Raw genomic sequence first — 24,581 nt, forward strand, 5'->3', positions numbered from 1 at the left:
TCTCATTTCAGTTACTTCCCATATTCATGCAACTTGGATCACGAGAATTGATGATGTTTTATATTGATCTGAAACAGACTAATGATGTCCTGCTTACTTTTGAGGCACTCAAGGTAAAGTTCTTTTTTTTTTTTTTTTTTTTTTTTTTTTGGAGACAGGGTTCTCCATGTAGTTTTGGGGCCTGTTCTGGATCTAGCTCTGTAGACCAGACTGGCCTCGAACTCACAGAGATCCGCCTGGCTCTGCCTCCCGAGTGCTGGGATTAAAGGTGTGTGCCATCGCCGCCTGGCAAGGTAAAGTTCTTAAAATTATTAGGTCACTGAGCTTTTTGTTAGTACTTGATGTTTATGAAACTCATGTTAAATGCGGTTAGTACAGCAATACTGGCCAACCATATGTGATTTTTCAGTACTTTAAAATATAGTGTCTCTGAAGAACTGAAGTTTTATTTACTTTTGAGACAGGGTCTCAGTCTGTGGCACAGGCTAGCATGGAGCTCATATTAGACCAGGTTGGCCTCAAGCTTACAGCAGTCCTCTTGCCTCAGCCTCTTTGGTGTTGAGATTACATTTGTGAATTACTACAGGCCTGGCTTTAAATTTTAGTTAATTTTGATTAAGTTAATCTCATGCATCAAACAGTAGTATAGTTATAAAGTATGTTGAAGTGGAATTCAAAATGGGTAAGTTTGTCTTTCAGTCCCTAGACATTTTAAGTTTGGTTGAGATCAGACGGAATTGGAGTAATCTGGTTGTGGGGTGTGTCTGTTTCTGTCTGTATCTGTTTATTTAAAGAGTGTACTCTAGTTATGTCTTGAACAGTGAAATGGTACTGGAGGTTGTAGCTGTGTCCAGTGGCCCAGAAATACTGCATTCTGTTGCAGGATTCTTAAAGGTTCTTATTAATAAAATCAAACCCGAGCGAGTTATTGGGGTCCATGCTGGTAGATCAGAGAGACAGAATAAGCCACAGCTATCTCACCTCACCAGTTCCTCAGCTGGTCCTGTTTCCTCAGACTGGAAACCTCTGAGTCCTCATCCAGAATGAATCTCAGCTGAACTGTGTTGCTCCATAGCCTGAAAGCTTAACCAGGCCAAATGCTTAACCAGCCAAAAGCCCCTAGTTTCTGGTCCTCACGCCTTATATATCTTTCTGTTTTGTACCACCACTCCCTGGGATTAAAGGCTGGCTTTCTGGGATTAAAGGTGTGTGTCACCATGCTTGGCTATTTCCAATGTGGCCTTGAACTCACAGAGATCCAGAGGGATTTCTATCTCTGGAATGCTAGGATTAAAGGCGTGTGCTATCACCGCCTACCTAGTGGCTTTTCTGTTCTCTGACCCCAGATAAGTTTATTAAGGTACACAATATTTTGGGGAAAACAATACCACCACATCTCCTCTCTTTTTGTCTAAAATTAAAGAAAGCTTATAACTAATACAAGAAAAACTATCTTCAATAAGTATATGCAATATACAGTCAAGATTACATTAACAATGTCTAGTCCATTAACATTTGACAGATCCAGACAAAAAACTCCATTACATATATTAACAATGTCCAGTCCAGTAACATCTGATAAACTCAGACCAAAAAAAATTTCATTACTTATCTTATTTAAAACAAGTACTTCCTTTTTAAAAGTAGATTCCATAATCTCCCTTTTTATCTTATCATATCCATATTTTCTCTTTTTTCTTTTCATAATAGATTCATTAGTCTACCTTTTGTCATTTTTATATCTTCCCCTTTTTCTTCAGTGTAGATTCAGTGTTCTACCTATTTATCCTATTATTTCTTTATCTTTTTTCTCAGAGTAGATTCGATGATCTATCTCATATCTATATTCTCTTTTTCTTTTTGCTTTCTAGGGGTGAAAATATCTTTAGGGAATCTTGAAAAGAAAAATTTGGGGTTAATCATCAAGTCCTGTATCGTTTGTCCAGTCTCTGCATAATAGGAAAGTTCAGGGCTTGTTTCAAGTCCTTGTTTGAGTAGTCTGTCAGGCTGGATCATCTCAACTAGTCCTCTCGAAATTGTCCTGACCAGTTTGTAGTCCAAAGTCGATTCTTCCATGGTGTTAATTGGCTTAATGGCTTTATCATAGTCCATGTGGAATCATCGTTGTAGGATCCTGTCATCTGCATGCAGACTTTTTTTTTTTTTTTTGCCTCCTCTGTGGTTTGGAGCAATCATAGTCTGATAAATGTCTGTCTCTTGGAACCATGAACATTCTTCCCTAGAACAGAAAATCTTCACAACAATTTCTCCCCACCATTTGTCTTGCCAAACTTTTCCAAACTGACCTTTGCCGATGCTTTCTTGTAACACAATGGTCCTGGCAATTCTTCTCTGAACCAGCAGCAGTAAACCCTTCGTCCCAGGTAGCAGCATCACCGCAGTCACCAACATGATGAGAAGGAGCTGGCAACGTGGAGCAGTAGCCACTGCTTCCATGGTCCCACCACTGTTTGTGGCTCAGTCTGGGCCAAAGCTTCTCCCAAACCTCCTAGGCCGGCCTCAAACTCGGGATCCTCCTGCCTCTGCCTCCTTCAGCAAATCCAACCGGCGTGCGCCACCACAACCGGCTGAGTGTAACTTGGGCCTGAGCTGGGGCTCACAAGGCCACAGGCAAACAGCTTTTTCATGAATTCGTAACACAAACGTTGGGCGCCAGATGTAGATGTAACCAACCGTCTTATTAAATAAGAAACACAGAAACAATGTAAAAGAGAGAGCCGAGAAGTCAGAGCTCAGAGCTAAAATCTCACCCTTCCTCCTGCTGTCCCAGCTTCGCGAAAAGAGAGCTACTTTCTGTCGGTTCGTTTTTTTATAGTATGTTGTTCTGCCTTCTCATTGGTTGTAAACCCAAACACATGACTGCCTCGTCACTGTCTGAATGTACAGCCCCCTAGGTCTTAAAGGCATATGTCTCCAATGCTGACTGTATCCCTGAACACACAGAGATCTTATGGGATTAAAGGCGTGTGCCACTACCGCCACACTCTTGCTATGGCTCTAATAGCTCTGACCCTGAACACACAGATATCTATGGGATTAAAGGCGTGTGCCACCACCGCCACACTCTTGCTATGGCTCTAATAGCTCTGACTCCCAGACAACTTTATTTATTAACATACAATCAAAATAATAATTCAGTACAATTAGATTACCACCACAGCATTCAGTTACAACATTGATTGAACAAGGTGCAATTGGATAGTGCCTTTGGGTGTTTGCTCACTCTCCTGGGAATTGCAATTGCTATTATCATTCATCTGTTCCTTTAAAAAGTTATGAAAGGGACAAAAGATATGAAATTTGTATGAACAAGGAAAAAAATTAAAAAAAAAAAACAAAGATCCTTAGAAACAAAATTGGAGCTGATGAGATGGCTCAGCTGTTAAAATACCTAGTTTGGTTTCCAGAACCCATATTTGGCAGCTCATAACTGCTTGTAACTCCAGCTCCATGATATCTGATTTTCTCCTTGGGCACCCACATACTATCTTGTGTACATATTCATCATTCTTCTCTCTCTCCCAATACTATTCTTACGTACATATTCATATCTCTCTCTCTCTCTCTCTCTCTCTCTCTCTCTCTCTCTCTCTCTCACACACACACACACACACACACACACACACACACACCTCAGTATATCATTTTGTTCAAAAGGAAGATTCAAGCTGTGTAAGAGAAGGGAAAGAAAGGAACAGTCAAATAGAAACAGAATGGTTTAAAAGAAAATTGAGGTTAGGTATGGTGCTGCACCATATCAGTACTCAGGAGGCAGAGGCAGGCAAATTTCTGAGTTTGAGGCCAGCCTGGTCTACAGAGCAAGTTCCAGGCCCAGACTATCAAAAAAGAAAGAAAACAGACAGGATCTGCTCACAGGGTGAGGTAAAGTGCATTTGTATGAGGTAAGGACTCAAATAAAACAGGTTTCTTGGTAAATTTTAAGCCTGCTTATTCTATTTTTCTACCTTTTGTGATGGTAATTCACCATGTCATGGTGTGGTATGTTAGTGACATTATGAGAAAACCATTCATGTGGCCCAACTTGCTGGGAATAGATACCTAGTTTAGCTGCTTCTTGAGGGAAGAATTTGGTGGAAGAATGGTAGAGGCCTCTGACAAACAAGGATAATGAAGGAAAGGATTTGAATTTTATGTAAGACTTAGTCCAGCTCTAGGTCTTGAGAACTTTTGAAGAGGGTATATACCTGTTAATGCTGCCATTGACTTTATTTCTTCAAGTATGTAATTGCAAACTTGTATTGTTTGTTCTGGGTACAGGAGGGGAACTGTGGCTCTCCTGAGGCCCTGTCTTTGAGGCGCTTGGGTTCAGAAATAAAAACATCCCACTTTTCTTGGACTCCCTGTCCTTAAATGAAATTAATAAAACTTAAACTTTAAAAATTTGACTGGGTGTTGTGGTACATGCTTTTATCCCAGCTATGGGGAGGCAGTGGGTTCCAGGCCAGTCGATACGGTATCTAGGGCCAGGAAGATGGCTCAGTGGGTTAGGGCACTTGTTGCCAAACCTGATGCTGGAGTGTGAGCTCTGGAAACCAAGTGTTGGAAGGAGAAAACCAATTCTTGCAAGTTGTTCTCTTACCCCCACATGTGACACCATAGCCACTCACATAAATAAATACAATAAAGTATCTAAATTTTTTATTTTTTTGGTTTTTTGAGACAGCGGTTCTCTGTGTATCCCCAGCTGTCGTAGAACTTACTCCGTGAGGAGATCTGTCTGCTTCTGCCTCCCAGCTGCTGGGATTAAAGGCATTTGCCACCACTTGGCTGAAGTTTTACTTTTTTAAAAATGCATTCTTATACCACTTTTGATTCTTTGCTTAAGTTTCTTCTTTGGGAATCTGTAATTCCAGCACTTGAGAGGTGGAGACCAGCTTGGGACACATAGTGAAACTTTGTCTCAAAAAGTTTTTTTTTATTGTTTGGGGCTATACTGAAAATAAATGTAAAAGAAAATTTTTTGGACTTCATAAAGTCAGTGACTGAACTTGGATTAGAACACAGCTGATTATGGAGGAAGAATTAAATTGACAAGGTTAGCAAAAGCCTGCTCGGGAAACATAAAATAAAGATTGTAAAATTGTGCCATTGCTTACAGCAGGTTTATCATTATCACCCTTTCTGTCTGTGGTACTCGGAATTAACCTAGGGCCTTGAGGATGCTATGCACTCTACTAGGAATCAGCAACCTCCAGCTCTTTTAACTTCTTTTCAATTTTGAGCCATAGTCACATTAATTTTCCTAGGTTGGCCTTGAAGTTGTTCTCCAGTCTTAGCCTACTAAGGTGCTAAGATTATAGGCATGTCCTGCTGCACATAGATTACTTTTGTTTGTTTGTTTGACTTTTAGTTTTTAATTTTTTTAATGGAAGAAGGGCTACAGTTTTAAGGGGTAAAATATACTCCATCATGTAGGGAAGGCAAGGCGGCAGCTCCATGGTAGCAGGAATATATAGCTGGGACTTTTCATCTCACATTTTGGCAAAAGAGAAAGTAGAGTGTTTTTGTTTCTTTTTTTTTTTTTTTTTTTTTACTTTTAAAAGAAAAAGAAAACAGGTTTATTGGTTTATTTCATACCCTACAAGGGTTGACAGTAACAAGAATATTGTAGACAACCCCTGTCTTGTTTTAACCTGCAACAAAATATTAGGTGTGCTGAAGGTGTACCTCACTGGTTTATCTCATGATTAGCAGGTCCCGGGGTTCTATTCCTACTCTGCCTCCCTAACCCACAGGTCCTTGAAAGATGAACACCTTTTGTGTTAGGAAAGAAAGGAGGGACGTTGTAGAATTTTAAGACTTTTTCTTTTCCTTCTGTTCCTCTCTCTGTCTCTGTCTCTGTCTCTGTCTCTCTCCCTTTGGTTTTTTGAGACAGTGCTTCTCTGTGTAGCTTTGGCTTTCCTTGCTCTGTAGAGCAGGCTGGCCTCGAACTCAAAAGAGGTCAGCCTTTCTCTGCCAATGGAGTGCTAGAATTAAAGGCGTGCACCACCACTGCCTGGCCCAGCCCTTTTTCTTTCTCCCATCTTTCTTTTTCCCTTTCTCCTTTCCCTCTACTCTAGCTTTTCTTTTGTGAGAGGGTGGTTCTCTACATAGATGACTCTTTATAGAAGCTGACATTATGTTAAGAGATTTGTGATGTTTTGATTATTCCTGTAACTTGTGTTCTTATTGTTTAGCATCTAGCATCTCTCCTGCTCCATAACAAATTTGCTACAGAATTTGTTGCACATGGTGGAGTTCAGAAATTACTGGAAATTCCTCGTCCTTCTATGGCCGCAACTGGTGTATCCATGTGCTTGTATTACCTGTCCTACAACCAGGATGCTATGGAGAGAGTAAGTCTAGTCCATTCATGTGATGAGAATGGGATTTGATGGGGACTATCTCTTTAAAATAGCACACTCCCAGATCAGCCTTTGGATAAGAAGAAATGAACATTTGAAAGATAAAATTCTTAGGAAAGACATGAGAGATGTGAATGTTTACCTTCATAAAGCATCCTAAAATGTAAAATTGTTTAGGAAAATTTAACTCTGCTGAGAAAGTGCAGGACAGATGTTTCACAAGCTTTATTTACTTTTTTTGATTTCTGTGGCATTATGATTAATAGCCAGACACTTTTCATTTGTTTTAGTAGAGCTGTATTATTCATATATATATATATATATATATATATATATTTTGCTGTATTATATTTTAAAGTCAGTTTATTGTAAAAACAGGTAATGCTTTATATATGTTAAATAATTTGTGATGGAGATAGTAAACTAATTTCAGATGTTCTCATTCTTTTTTTTTAATTTTTATTTATTTATATTTTATATATGAGTGCTCTGCATGTATACCTGCACACCAGAAGAGGGCAGCAGATCTTATTATAGAGAGTCATGAGCCACCATGTGGGTGCTGGGAATTGAACTCAGGACCTCTGGAAGAGAGAGCAGCCAGTGCTCTTAACCCCTGCGCTATCTCTCCAGCCCCAGATGTTCTCATTCTTAATTTGAGTCTTTTGTTTTTCCTAAGTCTTTTCATGTTTGTGATCATTTTTTTAAAAAAGTGAGTGGGTTTTACATTTGAAAAGTGATGGTTCCCCTGAGTATTTCTAGGAGAGGGCTCATTTCTGTATTAGGAATATTTTTCTAATGCTGTATATGTACATGACTTTTTAAGTTAAGTAAAGCTGGTGATTTACTTGAGTGTTGACTTTGTCTTTGCTCATTTACTAAGATAACCGTAATAATTAAAATTTTACTTTTTGTGAATATTAAACTATTTATATGCACAAAGTTAATTATGGCTAAAATGTAGAGAAAGGTACCAAGCAAAACTAGGAAATGTTTTACAGTTAATTGTTTAATTCATAGGAGGTATATACATGTATGAATCAGTGGAGCAGCAGATAGTACAATTGCAGACTTAGTGTTACAGTAAGCTCCGCCACTTTTAAGAATGTCCTTGCTGGGCATTGTGGCATATGCTTTTAGTCCTTGTTCTTGGGAGACAGAGGCAGGTGGATCTCTGTGAGTTTGAGACCAGCCTGGTTTATATAGTGAGTTCCAGGCCAGTTAGGGCCATAAAGTGAGACTGTCTCAAAAAAAAAAGTCCTTAACTTCTCTGAGCCTCTTTATAATTATTAAGCAGGATGTTAATACTTTATGCACTGAGCATTTTAGAAGCATCAAATGATGTATTTTATGGCTCTCAGTAAGTATAGGTGGTACTTAATTAAATTTAGGTAGTTTTCAGGTTTGAAATTGATTATGTTCTAGAATTAGAATGATCACTGTATTCTATAAAATTTTCTATCTACACTGGTGAATTTTTCATCCCTTTTAAAGAAACATTTGCCCCAAATGTTAAAATATATTTTTATATTTATTTAATTTATTTATTTACTTTTTTGCAGGTTTGCATGCATCCCCACAATGTTCTATCTGACGTGGTGAACTATACCCTATGGTTGATGGAATGTTCTCATGCTTCAGGATGCTGCCACGCTACAATGTTTTTCTCAATTTGCTTCTCATTCCGGGCTGTCTTGGAGCTCTTTGACCGTTATGATGGTCTGCGTCGCCTAGTGAACTTGGTGAGGTTCTTCCACTGGCTCTTCAGTTAGCTGTAGGGGTCCTGTTTGTTTTGGTTATCCTGAAAGACATTATGTAGAAGAGAAGAAATTTCTTTTTGGTTGTTTGAATCAAGGTTTCATGTAGCCCAGTCTGGCCCTAACTTGCTATATAACCAAGAATGACCTTGAACTACTTACTTCTTCTCCCTAGTGCAGGGATTATAGATACATATCACTGTACCCAGCTGGGTACATTTCTGATTGGAATTTTGGGCTTTGGTTGTATATATATTTTTTTATTTATGAGTTTTTCTTACTTTCTTATGTTTGTTTTTTTTGGTGCTAAGGATTGAACCCAGGGTGTCAGGCATATTTACTATACTGCTGAAGGCTGTACCTAGCTCTGTTCTCTATGCCATTGTAGACATGCATATCTATCTATCTATCTATCTATCTATCTATCTATCTATCTATCTATCTATCTATCTATCTATCTTGACATAGTAATTGTGTAGGAGGGTTGCTGTGATAATGATTTTTTTTCATCTTTTTTTCTTTCTTTTGTGAGAAAAGGTCTCACTATGTAGCCTTGTTTAGAACTCTCTTTGTAGACCAGGCTGACATTGAACTTGTATCAATGTTTCTGGCTCTGCTTCCCAAGTGCTGGGAGCTGGATTGCAACTGTTTAATTTTGATCTTTTCAAATGGCAACAGCTTTAGGCTGGTGTACCTTTGTTTTCCTTTTCTTGTTGATTTTTTAAATATTTTATTTTACGTGCATTCATGTTTTGCCTGCATATATGTCTGTGTGAGTGTGTTGGATCCCCTGGAATTGGAGCTACAGACAGTTGTGAGCTGCCATGTGGTGCTGGGAATTGAACCTGGCTCCTCTAGAAGATCAGCCAGTGCTCCTAACCACTGAGCCATCACTCCAACCCCTCTTGATTTTTAAGACAATTTCTCTGTAGTTCAAGTTAGCCTTGGATTTGCTATGTAGATTGGCTGGCCTGGAACTTAGTATTTTCATGTCTCAGCCTCTCAAGTGTTGGACTACAAGAATACACCACTGTACTTCACCTTCTGTATATATTTTAATATGATTAGAAGCTGTCATTTTTTGTTTCATATGACTCTTACCATGTTGTATATATGGGTATACTTGTCAGTACTGTTGAACATAAACATTTACCAAAATAGTTTTTTGTTATCTTTTTACTTTTCTCTTCTGTGTGTTCTTTCCCCATCTCCCTTTCAATCTCATACCTGTTCACTAATAGATCAGTACTTTGGAGATTTTAAATTTGGAAGACCAGGGTGCACTTTTGAGTGATGATGAAATATTTGCTAGCCGCCAAACTGGCAAACATACCTGCATGGCTCTGCGAAAGTATTTTGAAGCTCACTTGGCCATTAAATTGGAACAAGTCAAGCAGTCACTTCAGAGGACTGAGGGTGGTATTCTTGTGCACCCTCAACCTCCATACAAGGTAAGAGAATAGTCATTTATTTATTTGTTTAATTTTATTTTTGAGACAGGTTGTCTTAGCGTTATCCCTGCTATGATGAAACACTATGACCAAAGCAACTTGGGGAGGAAAGGGTTTATTTGGCTTATGTTTCCATATCACTGTTCATCATTGAAGCAAATAAGGGCAGGAACTCAAATGGCAGGAACCTAAAGGCAGGAGCTGATGCAAAGGCCATGGAAGAATGCTGCTTACTGGCTTACATCTGGAAATTGGTTCCTAGGTGAAGATTCTCTTGCTATAATCCAATTGTAGTCTTTCTCTTTTTGAGAAATTTTCTGCTTATGTAAATCAAACATGGTAGACTTCTTTTCTGTTTTATTTCTGAAAACACCATGACTGATTAGCCAGTACCACAGGTCCATATGAGTCATGCAACCATAAAAATCTATTTGTCTTTGCTGCCCATTACAGGTCAGGCCATTATGGACATTATTTTGTCTCTGCTGCCCATTACGATAACTACATTCACCTTGCTTTTCGCAGTTCAGTGCTGCCACCTGGCCCCTGCTACTTTGAGGCTCAGTTTAACCCATTGCATTTAATTCATCCAGTCTGGTACAAGGAAAAAGGTGACAACAAAGCTCTACAAATGTACTGGTGCCCCATCATCATTTTGCATCTTATAGGATTAGTGAAGGCCATGTCTTCTGGGCCTTCCCATTGTGGGGGATTAGGTTTTAGACAGCTTACCCACTCTAGCATTGCAATTTCCTTGAGCCTTAAAATCCCATCATCAACACTAAGCCAAGGAATATCAGGCATTGCCAGCTCCTTTTCAATAGGCCATCTTTTGACAGATGCATCAGCCAACCATTTAAACAAACTTTTGATATCATTTGTTTGTTTGTTTTGTTTTTGTTTTATTTTATCTTTTTTTTTTTTTTTTTTTTTTTTTTTTTTTTCAGAGCCGAGGACTGAACCCAGGGCCTTCTGCTTGCTAGGCAAGCGCTCTACCACTGAGCTAAATCCCCAACCCCTTGTTTTTGTTTTTGGAGACAGGGTTTCTTTGTGTGGCTGTAGCTGTCCTGGAACTAGCTCTCTAGATCAGGCTGGCCTCGAACTCACAGAGGTCCACCTGCCTCTGCCTCCCTGATGCTGGGGATCAAAGGCGTGCGCCACTACCACCTAGCATTTTGACACCCTTTTAACTGCACATTTAACTGCACATATTAAACCTAGAATCGCCACCCAGTGGACCCATCCAAATAAACTCAGCCCAGTCTAGTTTTATGTTTCTTCCACCATTATTCCACAACCTTAAAATCCATTCCCACATATATTCCCCAGACTTCTATTTGAACGAATTAGCAAACTCATTAAGCTCTTTAGTAGTATAGTGTGCTTCCTCATCGACTACATTTTCTGTCTTCCCTCCAGGAGCCTGCTTAGCTTTTAGTCTGATTATAGGTCTAGAGGCAACTATTGGTGGGCCCTGAGGGACGTTAGTACTGTCTTGCCTGGCATCTTCTGGGAAAGTCATTGCTGGTTTAGCAGACAATGAAGGGTTAATTTCCTTAGATAATGAAGGAAAGGCAGTTATTTCAGGGGATGGGAGACTACTCCCTCAGGTGAGATAAACTCTTGAGAATCATGAGGGTTCAGCGTTTTCAGCTTTAATAGGGTCTTGTACACATCTCCATCCCAAGTTACAGGATCCCATTTTTTACCTATCAGTACTCTTACTTTAACCCTCAGAGGCTGGGAATTAATTTTCTTTGTAATTCAGCTAGTTTAATAATGAGTGCTTTTTTTTTTGTTTGATTTTCTAAACTTAAGCTGTGTGGCTGCTGTAGAGATTTCCTACCAGGGCACACTAGAAACTTTTAGACTGTGTACATCTGGAGCTAGTCAGTCTTATCACATTGTTGTCCTTCACTGTATTCTCTCATGCTAGAAGTGAGTTACTTTTATCACAAAGCTTATTCCTATCCTTTACCAATTTACCCAGAGATGCTAGGAACAACCAACTAGCATCATCATTTTTCTTATTTTTCCACAAACTGTCAAAAGTTTTTGTTTTTTTGTCTCTGTAGCCCTGGCTGTCCTGGAACTTGCTCTGTGGACCAGGCTGGCTTTGAACTCACAGAGATCCACCTGCCTCTGCTTCCTTTAGAGTTGAGACTAAAGGCATTTGCTACCACTGCCCAACTTCAAAAGATTTATAGAATCACCAAATCCATTGCCTCTCAGAATTGGTGAATAATCAAATGCATTTGCCTCCTCAAGTTTGTAAAATGTTCATACTATGGGCTTTTAATGCTCTCCAATCTTCTAGGAGAGGCTTCAGTAACTGGAGGGACTACAATAACCATAGGTATTGGCAAATTAGAAAGCCTGTTCCAGATCTTTAAAAAATTTGTCCTTGCCGGGCAGTAGCGACACACACCTGTCATCCCAGCACTCAGGAGGCAGAGGCAGGGAGATCTCTTGAGTTCGATACCAGCTTGGTTTATAGAGTTCCAGGACAGCCAGAGATACACAGGAGAAACCCTGTCTCAAAAAGCTAAAACCAAAACAACAACAAAAAATTCATCATTATACTTCTTTTGCTCTAGAACCACTTCTGTTACCAAAATCTGTTGTCAGGGTTCTCTATAAGAATAGAACTTATAGAATGATCCCCCCCCCTCTCTGTCTCTCTCTCTGTCTCTCTCTGTCTCTCTCTCTGTCTCTCTGTCTCTCTCTCTCTCTCTCTCTCTCTCTCTCTCTCTCTCTCTCTCTCACACACACACACACACACACACACACACACACACACACACACACACACATTTATTAGAATGGCTTTATAGGCTGGTCCAGCTAGTCCCAAAAATGGCTGTATACCAGCAGAAGTTCCAAGAATCCAGTAGTCGTTCAGTCCATGAACCGGGATGTCTCAGCTGGTCTTTAGTACATGACAGAATCCCGAAGAAGTAGGCTCTAAATGCCAATGAAGGAATGGACTTGCTAGAAAGAGCGAGAGCTAGCAGGCAAAAAGTGAAAGCTTCCTTTTTCCATGTCCTTTATATAGGCTGCCAGCAGAAAGTGTGACCTAGATTAAAGGTGCATCTTATCACCTCAAAAGACCTGGACTAAAGGTGTATTCCTACCTCAAAAGATCCATATTAGAAGTGGGTCTTCCCACTTAATGTTTTAATTAAGAAAAAAGTCTCTCATAGGTGTGCTAGGCTGATTGAATTATAGTTACTTCCACATGTAGTAAAGTTGACAACCAAGAATGGCCACCACAGGGTCTCTATTATGTAGACCAGGCTGGCCTGGAACTCAGAGCACTGTCTGCCTCTGCTTCCTAAGAGCTGGGATTAAAGCATGTACCACCATGACCAGCTAGTCTTCTATTTTTTTATTTCTTGTTTCTGAGTTGGGGATCAAAACCAGGGTCTCATAACATACCAGATAAGTGCTGTAAAACTTAAGTATATCCTGACCCAGGACACAGTCTTAAAAAGTAATACTACTTAAAAAAAAAAAAAAAAAAAAAAAAAAAAAAAAAAAAAAAAAGCCAGGCGGTTGTGGTGGTATTGTATTCCCCCCAAAATTGTGCACCCTAATAAACTTACCTGGGGTTAGAGAACAGAACAACCACAATATTAAATATAGAGGTTAGGCAGTGGTAGCACATACCTTTAATCCTAGCATTCCAGAGGCAGAGATCTATCTGCATCTCTTTGAGTTCAAGGCCCCACTGGAAACAGCCAGGCATGGTGACACACGCCTTTAATCCCAGGAAGTGATGGCAGAAAGCAGAAAGTTTTTTAAGGCATGAGGACCAGGAACTAGAGCTGGTTAAGCTTTTAGGCTTTTGAGCAACAGTTCAGCTGAGATTCATTCTGGATGAGGTCTCAGAGGCTTCCAGTCTGAGGAAACAGGATCAGCTGAGGAATTGGTAAGGTGAGGTGACTATGGCTTGTTCTGCTTCTCTGATCTTCTAGCGTTCATCCCAGTACCTGGCTTCGGTTTTATTTTTATTAATAAGAACTGTTAAAATTCGTGCTACAGGCGGTGGTGGCGCACACCTTTAATCCCAGCACTTGGAAGGCAGAGGCAGGTGGATCTCTGTGAGTTCGAGGCCTGCCTTATCTACAGAGTGAGTTCCAGGACAGGCTCTAAAGCTACACAGAGAAACCCTGTCTCCAAAAACAAAAAGAAACAAACAAACAAAAATAATAATACTTGCAGCAGCAGCTCCAGGTCTGAAATCCCATCTGAGCCCAGTGTCATGTTCGTAGGACATACTTAGCATTTTTATCTGCCCTATATGAAAGCAGAACAATTAAAAGTGGAGGTACTAGATGAATTTCAAGGACCTTTTTTGTTCCCACTTATGAGTCACTACTAATGTGGTACTGAAGTATGAGTCAGACTGCTTGCTTTTGTGAAAAGTGCTAAGTGCCCTGCCTCCTGTGCAGAAGTTCTCTTTGGAAAGGAGGTGTCCATAACTCTAGCTCTCTATCATTTTGGAACTTATTTGATAGGTTTGGGATCAAGATTAATGTCTGCATGTTTCAAAAATCTCAAGTTGATACCTGTTTGTATGGTGCTACTTTTTCAACCTTTATAAATATGCACAAATCAACCTTTTGTTATTATTTTTTTAAATTATGTGTGCCGTTACAAATAAAGGACTAAGCATTATGGGGCATTGTTTTACATATGACTGATGAATCAAGAACTGTGAAAATTGAAAGCTGTTATTAAATAAAATCTTTTGGCCAGCATTGATAAGTAGCAGATGATGCAATTATGTATTATAATAATACATACCTCTCCTTATAGGCATGCTCATACACTCATGAGCAGATTGTGGAAATGATGGAGTTTTTGATAGAATATGGCCCAGCTCAGCTGTATTGGGAACCTGCTGAAGTCTTCCTCAAGCTTTCCTGTGTACAGCTCTTATTGCAGCTTATTTCCATCGCCTGTAATTGGAAGACCTATTATGCAAGGTGGGACTAGAAGTTTCAACTAAAGTTCAGTTTCACATAATACATGCTTAACAAGCTTTTGTTGAAGTTTTATACTTGATTCTGTGAAGGAAGAAGATTAGTATGAAAGTGTGATAATTTTTTTTTTTGTTGGGTGGTGGCACATGCCTTTGGTTCCATCACTTGGGAGGCAGAGGCAGGCAGATCACTGAGTTCCAGATAAGCCTAGAGTACAGAATGAGTTCCAGGACAGCTAGGGCTACACAGAGAAACCCAGTCTCAAAACAACAACAACAAAAAGGAATAAACAAACAAAAAAATAGAAAGAAAAATAATGTGTTTTTATTTTATTATTTAATTTTTTATCTCCCCCCCTTTATTATTATTATTTTATGTGTGTGTGGTTGTGTGAGCTTATGTGTTCTTATGTGAGCTTAGGATCTTGAGCAGAAGAGGGCATTGAATCTCCTGGAAATTGGAGCCAGATAGTTGTTAAATGCCATGTAGGTGCTAAGAATTGAACCCATGTTCTTTGGAAGAACAACCAGTGCTCTTAGCCCCTGATCTATCTTCTAGCCTCCTTATTTTATTATTTTATACTTTGAGACAGCATCTCACTATGTAGCCCTGACTGGCCTGGCACTCAATGAGATCCCTCTGCCTCCTGAGTGTTGGGAATAAAGGTGTGTGCTATGATGCCCACCTATAATGTGATTTCTCAAAAAATATTTTTTACTTATTTATGGAGAGTGAGTGAGTGTGTGTGTCAGAGACAACATACAGGTGTTGTTTCTCTCATTTCACCATGTGAGTCCCAGGGATCATAACTGAGTCAGGCTAATCTGTCTAATGGCCTCAAAGGTGTGATTTTGGCTTTTAAATTATTTATTTACTTCCTTCCTTCCTTCCTTCCTTCCTTCCTTGTGGGGGGTACGTATGTGGTAAGGTGAATGTTTCGAAGTCAGAGAACAACTTGTGGGAGTTTGTTCATTCTTTCTTTCCTCTACTTCCCTCCATTCCTTCTTCATTTTCTTTTCTTTCTCTCTTTTAAAAGAATTAGGTCCAGGCTCTTTTTTCTTTTCTCTCTCTCTCTCTCTCTTTTTTTTTTAAAGATTTATTTATTATTTATACAGTGTTCTATGTACATGTTTGCCTGCAGGCCAGAAGAGGGCACCAGATCTCATTACAGATGGTTGTGAGCCACCATGTGGTTGCTGGGAATTGAACTCAGGACCTGTGGAAGAGCAGTGTTCTTAACCTCTGAGCTATCTCCAGCCCCCAGGCTCTTTTTCAACTTCCTGCTTCAGCCTTGCTTACCTGCTCCCAATGCTGGGAATCATAGGCATATGTCTCCCAACTGTGTCTGACACTTGTTTTTTCCCTTTTTACATTTAATGTCTTTTGGTGTCTTTTGAGGCTGTAGTGTGTAGAACCCAGGATATATACTGTATCTTCTTCATTTTCACCTTTAGTGGATGTTGACAGATTATTTGGAAGGTGATCTTGATAGTTTCCCACCTTCTTATAAATATTTGGTACTTTCAGATTTTGTATCCTACATTTTCTCTTTCACGTAATTGCATTTTGAACCCTTTCCTATAGAATAATTTTTTTTTTTTTAAATGATTGTCACTGGTTACAGGGTAGTTAGCTATGATTGATTTGGGGGCATTTTAGATTTTAAATTTTTAGATTAGTAATTCTCAAGTGATAGATTCTGTCCAAGTACTCTAAAATTGCTAAAGCACTGTCATTTTGAAGTGGTTTTGGTCCAGAGAATTTTGGATAATGAATTCTTGGCCTATATAAACACTTGTTTGTTCCTCTTCTTTTCTGAGATAGGATCTCTACATAGTCCTAGCTGGCCTGGAACTACCATGTAGACCTGGCTAGTCTCGAACTAATGAAGATGCTCCTGCTCCTGTTCCTGCCTCTGCCTCTTCAGTGCACCACCATTCCTGGCTTTAAATATCTCTTGTTGCTTTGGCATTCCTTTGCTCCTATCAGAATCTACTTCTTAAGGACTCTTAAGGACATAGACTGAAGACCAGCAGGTCTCTGGAAATTCCCTAAGGCTCCAGCACTAGATTGGGAATATGGAGACACCCAGTCTTTTGCTATTTATTTGTTTGTTTGTTTGTTCGTTCGTTCATTCATTCTATTTTTCTGAGACAGGGTTTCTTTGTGTAGCCCTAGCTGTCCTGGAAGTCACTCTGTAGACCAGGCTGGCCTTGAACTCAGAGATCTGCCTGCATCTGCCTCCTGAGTGCTAGGATTAAAGGTGTGCGCCACCACTGCCTGGCATAAATAAATCTTTAAACAAACAAACAAACAAACAAACCTGTTTTGGGCAAGTGAGATGGCTCAGTGGGAAAAGAAATTGCCTCCAAGCCTTGTGACCTGTGTTGGATCTCTGGGACCAACATGATGGAAGTAGAAAACCAATTCCTACAAGCTTTCTTTTGACTGTATACAATGTGACACACACATGTGAATAAGTAAATGTAATTACAATTGTATCTCATATTTTCAGATTATTTTTGAGTGTCCAGTATATTCTTAGTCTTAAATATTTTTAAAAAATAAGTATTTTAGATCCTTTCAAATAGTGGTTCCAATCTGTTATATCTCTTCATTTTTTAAAATTGTGTTTTGTAGTTGTATTGTAGTCCCCTTTGATTAATTTTTCTTCCTGTCTAGGAATGACACTGTGCGCTTTGCTTTGGATGTCCTGGCTATTCTCACTGTGGTGCCAAAAATCCAGCTCCAGTTGGCAGAGTCAGTGGATGTCCTGGATGAGGCTGGCTCTACTATATCCACTGTAGGTAGGTTGCACCTTGTTCCTGTGCTAGTTTTTGTGAATGTATTCAAGTGCATGCGTGTGCGTGAAGGCCAGAGGACAGCATCAAATGCCATTCTTCAGGGATTAACCATATTTCTTTTTGATGTCTGGAACTCACCAAGTAGCCCAGGCTACTTGGCCATTAAGCCTTAGGAATGAATATTCTTCTTTTTTCCCAGGACCAGGATACAAGCATATGCTACTATTCCTGACTCTTATAGACTAAGCTATCTCTCAAGCCTGCACCTTGCCATTTTTGTTGTTGTGTGATAATTTGCCTTTGCTTTTCTGGTCATGTTTGTAACCTAATTTCAGGATGTTAGAATACAACAGCAATTTTCAGTGTGCGGGTCTAGATCCCTTTGGGGTTAAATGGCTTTCATATGGGTCACATACCAGATATCCTGCATATCAGATATTACAGTTTTTTACAGTGGCATAATTAGTTTTTGTAGACTGAAGTTTCTCAGTCCCGCCTGATCAGCAGCCATTTTTATAAAATAATCACTCAGAGGCTTAATATTAATTACAAACTGTTTGGTCTGTGGCTCAGGCTTATTGCTAGCTAGCTATTACATCTTTTTTAAAAACTTTTGTTTTGTGTTTTCGAGACAGGGTTTCTCTGTAGCTTTGGAGGCTGTCCTGGAACTTACTTTGTAGACCAGGCTAGCCTGGAACTCACAGAGATCCTCCTGCCTCTACCTCCTGAGTTCTGGGATTAAAAGCGTGTGCCACCACTGCCCAGCGCTGTTACATCTTTTTTTTTTTTTGGTTTTTTCGAGACAGGGTTTCTCTGTGTAGCTTTGCGCCTTTTCCTGGAACTCGCTTTGGAGACCAGGCTGGCCTCGAACTCACAGAGATCCACCTGCCTCTGCCTCCCGAGTGCTGGGATTAAAGGCGTGCGCCACCACCGCCCGGCTTTAAATGTGTAGCCCAGACTGGCCTCGAACTCGTGATCCTCCTGCCTCCGCCTCCTTCAGCAAATCCTACCGGCGTGCGCCACCACCACCGGCGCTGTTACATCTTAAATTAACCCATTTCTATTAATCTATGTATCACCACGTGTCTCGTGGCTTTACCTGTGTTCTGTTACATCTTGCTCCCCCAGCAGCTTGCAGCGTCTCTCTTGACTCTGCCTCTCTTGACTCCCCCTTTCTTTTCCCTGTATCTTTGCTTGCATTTCCCACCTGGCTATATTCTGTCTTAGCACAGGCCAGAGCAGCTTCTTAATTAACCAATGATAGCAACACATATTCACAGCATACAGAAAGACCATCCCACAGCAAGTTATGGAGTAGCAACAAAATAATTTTATGGTTTTATGGTTGGGGGTCGCCACAATATGAGGAACTGTATTTAAGGGTTGCCACATTAGGAAGGTTGAGAACCACTGGAATAGAAGATTGTGGAGGAGGGTTCCTTGTCTTTTCCTTGTATTTGACACCATACAGTTCATAGAGATAGTCATGCTAAGAAACTTAGGATTTCTGAATGGGTCAGATATTTCTGTCTGTATGTGTGCACTTCCCAGAACTTGACCTTTATGGTAATAAGTTGGGATAAACAAGCATTTGGTAACTTGAGTACTAAGAAACATGAGAAAGGAGAAAGCTTGTGTTTGAAAAAAAACAATGTTGCTGGGCGGCGGTGGCGCACGCCTTTGATCATTGCCCTAGAGGAGAGGCAGGCGGATCTCTGAGTTTGAGGCCAGCCTGGTCTACATAGTGAGTTCCAGGACCAGAAGGGCTACATAGAGAAACTGTCTTGAAAAACAACAACAGAAAACACACAATATTAAGAGCAGGCTGCTGAGGTGAATGATGATAGACTGTGGGTCCTCAGGTGGAAGACTCAGGGAAAGGAAAGTGCCTAAGGTTCAGACAGACAGACAGACAGACACACACACACACACACACACACACACACACACACACACACACACACACACACACACACATATATACACACATACCCATATCCTTTTTTTGCTTTTTTGAGACAGGGTTTCTTTGTGTAGGCTGTCCTGGAACTCACTTTGTAGACCAGGCTTGCCTAGATCTTAGAGATCTGCCTGCTCTAGTCTCCTGGAGGACTGGGATTAAAGGCGTGTGCTACTATAACCCAGTTTAATAGATAGTGAATAAGGTTCCTACTGCCGGGTACCTGCTAAGCTGAGGGCCTTTTGCTTTCCTGCAGAAGGTTTTAATTTCCACTATTTTTTTCCCTTTTACCTAGGAAATACTGTACACAAACTTTGGTAGCTTTCATATTTCATATAACCCCTCTAATAACAATACAGGACATATTGTACCATTGAGGTATAGAACGTGTAGCAGAACAATTACTTGTACTTTTTTGTTTTGGAGGGTGTGTCTTGACAGAGTTTCATGTAACCCAGGCTCATCTCTAACTCAAAGTAGCTGAGGATGACCCTGAATTCCTAATCTTCCTACCTCTACCTGATGAGTGCTTTCAAAGATGTAGGGAGGTTCTTTTCCCTCCTTCATTCCTTCCATCCTTCCTTCCTTCTTCCCTTTCTTACGTGGAAAAAAATGAATGGAACTTCAAAATATGAAGTTGTGGCAACACTGAAGGTAGCCATTAGCTTTCAGTTAAAAACATTTAAAAATTTGTGTGTGTACACCTGTAGATGAAGCACATGTAGAGACCAGAAGGCAGTTATTGGGTGTTAACTCTCTCCTTTCATCCTGTTGAGACATGACTTATCTTGTTGCTTGGGTGCTTAGCTTCCAACCAGTCTGTTCTCCTATCTCTGTCTTGATGTAGAAGTGCTGCAGTTACAGAATAGTACAGCATTGAGCTTTTTTATCTGGCTTCTGGGGATCAAACTCAGGTCATCAGGCTTATACAGCAAACTTTCTTACCCTCTTAGCTGTCTCCTTGGCCCGTAAAGCCCTATAGAATGGGTTTCTTTCTTTCTTTCTTTTTTTTTTTTTTTTTTTTGGTTTTTCGAGATAGGGTTTCTCTGTGTAGTTTTGGAGCCTGTCCTAGATCTTGCTCTGTAGACCAAACTGGCCTCGAACTCACAGGTATCTGCCTGGCTCTGACTCCCGAGTGCTGGAATCAAAGGCATGTACCTCCACCGCCCGGCTAGAATGTGTTTCTTTATGGTATTTTATACTGTATATTATAGTCCCTTGCTCATATATGCCTTCCACTTGCCTCCTTCCGATATTCCTGTCCCCTTTCTACTTTCATGTCATACTTACACATAGTTAAATTTAAATTTTCCATATGGGACAAAACATTTGTTTTTCTCCCCCCATTACCCTCATGTGTTGCCTTTTTCAAGACCTCTTCCTTCTCTGGGCATGGTGTTGTACACCTTCAGTGCTAGCACTTGGGAGGCAGAAACAGGTGGATCTTTTTGTTTGAGGCTAGCCTGGTGTACATAGTGAGTTCCAGAACAGCTTGGGCTAAAAAAAAAACAGTCAACTTTTTTTCTCTTTCTTAGGCCCCATTCTAGTCCCATACCTTTTTTTGGTGGTGGTTTGTTTTTGAGACAGATTCTCACTCTGTAGCCCAGCCTGGCCTGGGATTTACTATGTAGCCAAGGCTTGCCCTGAATTTGTTGGTATCTTTCTGCCTCAGCCTCTGAATACTGGCGTTCTTGTAGGCAGAAGTTTCCGTCCTGCAAGCAACTCCCAAATACCCAGGCAGCTGCTTCCCAAATAATTGACTCAGAGGCTTAATATTACTTATAAGTGCTTGGCCAGTCAGTAGCTCATGCTTATTACTAACTAGCTTTTACACCTAATTTAACCCATAATTCTTATCTATGTTTAGCCACTTGACTTGTACCTTTTCTCAATACGGCATTCTCATCTTGCTTCCTCTGCATCTGGCTGGTGACACCTGATTCTGCCTTTCCTCTTCCCAGATTTCTCCTAGTCTGTTCTCCCTTCCTATACTTCCTGCCTGGCTGCTGGCCACTTAGCATTTTATTAAACCAATTTTAGTGACAACTTTTTACTAATTTAGTGACAACTCAGTATACAAGAGCATTATCCCACAGCATGTCATGTCCTAACGTGTGGGTTTTTCTGTTTCATTTTAATTCTAGATTCTGCATGTGGGCTAGTTCATTTATAATGATTTTAAGATCCATCTTTTTTTTCTATTTACATTTTATTATTTGTTTTGTGTGTGTTCTTGCATACCATGGTGCACATGTGGAAGTTAGAGGTCAACTTGCTGGAGTAAATTCTCCTTCTACAAATGTGGGTTCTGAGGGTCAAACTCAGGTCAGCAGGCTTGATGCCAAGAGCTGTTACCCAGTAAACCATCTTGCCATGCCCATCTATTTGACTGATCCCCTAACTTGGCTGCTGTTAATAGTGCACAATAAAGATGGATGTGGAAAGTGTCCCTGTGACGTGCCATCTTAGGTCCTCCTAGCTTTCAGTTTTATGGAGAGTAATACATTTTTTTTTTTTTAAATGTTACAGGTATCAGCATTATTTTGGGAGTGGCTGAGGGTGAGTTCTTTATCCATGATGCTGAAATTCAGAAGTCAGCACTTCAAATTATCATCAATTGTGTATGTGGCCCAGATAACCGAATATCCAGTATTGGTAAATTTATTTCTGGAACTCCTCGGAGAAAGCTGTCTCAGACCCCCAAGAGCAGTGAGCATACCCTGGCCAAGATGTGGAATGTGGTCCAGTCCAACAATGGTATCAAGGTGCTTCTGTCCCTATTGTCCATCAAGATGCCCATCACAGATGCAGACCAGATCCGGGCCCTGGCCTGCAAGGCCCTAGTGGGCTTATCTCGAAGTAGCACTGTTCGACAGATCATCAGCAAATTGCCCCTTTTTAGTAGCTGCCAGATTCAACAGCTGATGAAGGAGCCAGTGCTGCAGGACAAGCGTAGCGACCATGTCAAGTTCTGCAAATACGCCGCTGAGCTCATTGAGCGAGTATCAGGAAAGCCTCTTCTCATTGGCACTGATGTGTCGCTGGCACGGCTACAGAAAGCCGATGTTGTTGCCCAGTCACGGATCTCCTTCCCTGAGAAAGAACTGCTCCTGTTGATACGGAACCATCTCATTTCTAAAGGGCTTGGAGAGACAGCGACTGTGCTGACCAGAGAGGCTGACTTGCCCATGACTGCAGCCTCACACTCTTCTGCCTTCACCCCAGTGACTGCTGCTGCTTCTCCTGTCTCTCTTCCCCGGACCCCTCGGATTGCCAATGGCATTGCAAGTCGACTAGGCAGCCATGCTGCTGTGGGTGCTTCTGCCCCTTCTGCCCCCCCTGCCCATCCTCCGCCACGCCCCCCCCAGGGTTCATTGGCTCTGCCTGGCCCATCATATGCAGGCAACTCCCCTTTGATTGGTAGGATCAGTTTTATCAGGGAGAGGCCATCACCATGCAATGGCAGGAAAATTCGAGTGTTGCGGCAGAAGTCGGACCACGGCGCATACAGCCAGAGCCCTGCCATAAAAAAACAATTGGATAGACATCTTCCTTCCCCACCTACGCTGGACAGTATCATCACAGAGTATCTTAGGGAGCAACATGCTCGCTGCAAGAACCCCGTTGCCACCTGTCCACCTTTTTCTCTCTTTACTCCTCACCAGTGTCCTGAGCCAAAACAGAGGCGGCAAGCGCCAATAAACTTTACCTCAAGGCTAAACCGCAGGGCATCATTTCCAAAATATGGAGGGGTAGATGGCGGATGCTTTGATAGGCACCTTATTTTTAGCAGGTAAGGAGAGGTTCCCCATGCTTCTTGGAATGATTGTTTTTTTAAATCAGTATTTGGTCAGTATCATCACTGAGTGATTAGTTTAAGTCATTTGTTGACCTAAAGTATCACTGAATATCATTTTTATGTGTTTTGTGAACTAATTAAGTCAATTATTGATTCGTTTTAGGTTCTTGGCAGTATTTTGATCTCTTTGCTATCATCATAACCAGTATGTTTGTTAGAACTTAAACAAACAACTCACGGTTTCTAGCCAGTTCTCAGATTTGCCTTTTGTGTTGTCCATGTTGTGTTTTGTCTGGTTCTTTACAAATCTTACACACAGATCATGGGACCACACACTTTTTCATTGAGAATTTAAACTACCGAAGGTCACTGTAATGTTTTAGAACTCAGTGACTTCACATTTTGAACTAGAATGCTCTTCTCTCATACTCTGTAGCAAAGTTTGTGTTTTGCAGAGTTCCTGGATGTTCTTTTGCTCTGACGTATGCACTTTCTCTGGTTTGGTTAGATTTCGTCCTATTTCCGTGTTCCGGGAAGCTAATGAAGACGAGAGTGGCTTTACGTGTTGTGCATTCTCAGCCCGGGAGCGGTTCCTGATGCTCGGTACCTGTACAGGGCAGCTGAAGCTCTACAATGTATTCAGTGGACAGGAAGAGGCCAGCTACAACTGTCACAACTCAGCCATCACACACCTTGAACCTTCCAGGGTGAGGGCTCCTTCCCCTGTTGGCTCCCAATTTGGTATGGATTGGGGAGCCAGAGTTAAAGGAGTCTTACCTTTTATTGGATTTTAGATGAGCCATTAACTAGAAAGTCTAGTTGATGTTGACTCATGTCTCAAAGAATATGAGATGTTTGGCCAGCTGTGTGTGGTGGTACATGGGAAACTGAGGCAGGATGATTGTGCGTTCAAATCCAACTTGGATTACAGAGTAAGTTCTAGGCCCCAAGTACACAGACTTTATTTCAATTAAAGAAAAACAAATAAAAAAAGCCTAGGCCAGCAAGATGGGTTAATGGGTAAAAGTGCTCACCATGCCAATCCTGACTACCTGGGTTTGTTTCTTGGAGCTCATGTAAAAGTAGAAGGAGAAAGCAACTCTACATAGTTGTCTTCTGACTTCTACATGCATGACACATGTGCCACCATACCTATGTATCATACATACATGCACAGTAAGTAAACTATTAGGCCCCTGGGAATATATTATTGTCTAGTCCACTGTAGGCACATGTAACTAAGATCCCAGTGTTTTCTAACTCCTTCCTCTTTTAGGATGGGTCATTACTTCTGACATCTGCCACTTGGAGCCAGCCTTTGTCTGCACTTTGGGGGATGAAGTCAGTATTTGATATGAAGTATGTATTTATTTGCTTTTATAGCATAGTATCTTGTATTTTGTGTCTTATATACCCACTTTGTTTCCCTTTATCCG

At 40.7% G+C, this 24,581-nt stretch overlaps 1 protein-coding gene across 25 annotated transcripts in view; it reads left to right on the forward strand.

Annotated features, from left to right (window-relative positions):
- Dcaf1 (DDB1 and CUL4 associated factor 1) overlaps window positions 1-24,581 on the forward strand; it is a 76,413-nt gene that overhangs the window by 27,933 nt on the left and 23,899 nt on the right. For all 25 annotated transcript variants that reach the window (XR_013052507.1, XR_013052505.1, XR_013052502.1 and 22 more), the window contains exons 8-16: window positions 12-113; window positions 6,219-6,377; window positions 7,949-8,128; window positions 9,385-9,594; window positions 14,416-14,585; window positions 17,265-17,389; window positions 21,876-23,139; window positions 23,654-23,852; window positions 24,422-24,504. Coding sequence is in view for 11 of the 25 variants with exons in the window: in XM_076575475.1 (XP_076431590.1) it covers window positions 12-113; window positions 6,219-6,377; window positions 7,949-8,128; window positions 9,385-9,594; window positions 14,416-14,585; window positions 17,265-17,389; window positions 21,876-23,139; window positions 23,654-23,852; window positions 24,422-24,504 (2,492 nt within the window). In the remaining 14 variants the exon portion in view is untranslated. The remainder of the gene's footprint in view (window positions 1-11; window positions 114-6,218; window positions 6,378-7,948; window positions 8,129-9,384; window positions 9,595-14,415; window positions 14,586-17,264; window positions 17,390-21,875; window positions 23,140-23,653; window positions 23,853-24,421; window positions 24,505-24,581) is intronic.

This window comes from Peromyscus maniculatus, chromosome 7 (genome assembly GCF_049852395.1).
Source record: "Peromyscus maniculatus bairdii isolate BWxNUB_F1_BW_parent chromosome 7, HU_Pman_BW_mat_3.1, whole genome shotgun sequence".
NCBI lineage: Eukaryota > Metazoa > Chordata > Mammalia > Rodentia > Cricetidae > Peromyscus > Peromyscus maniculatus.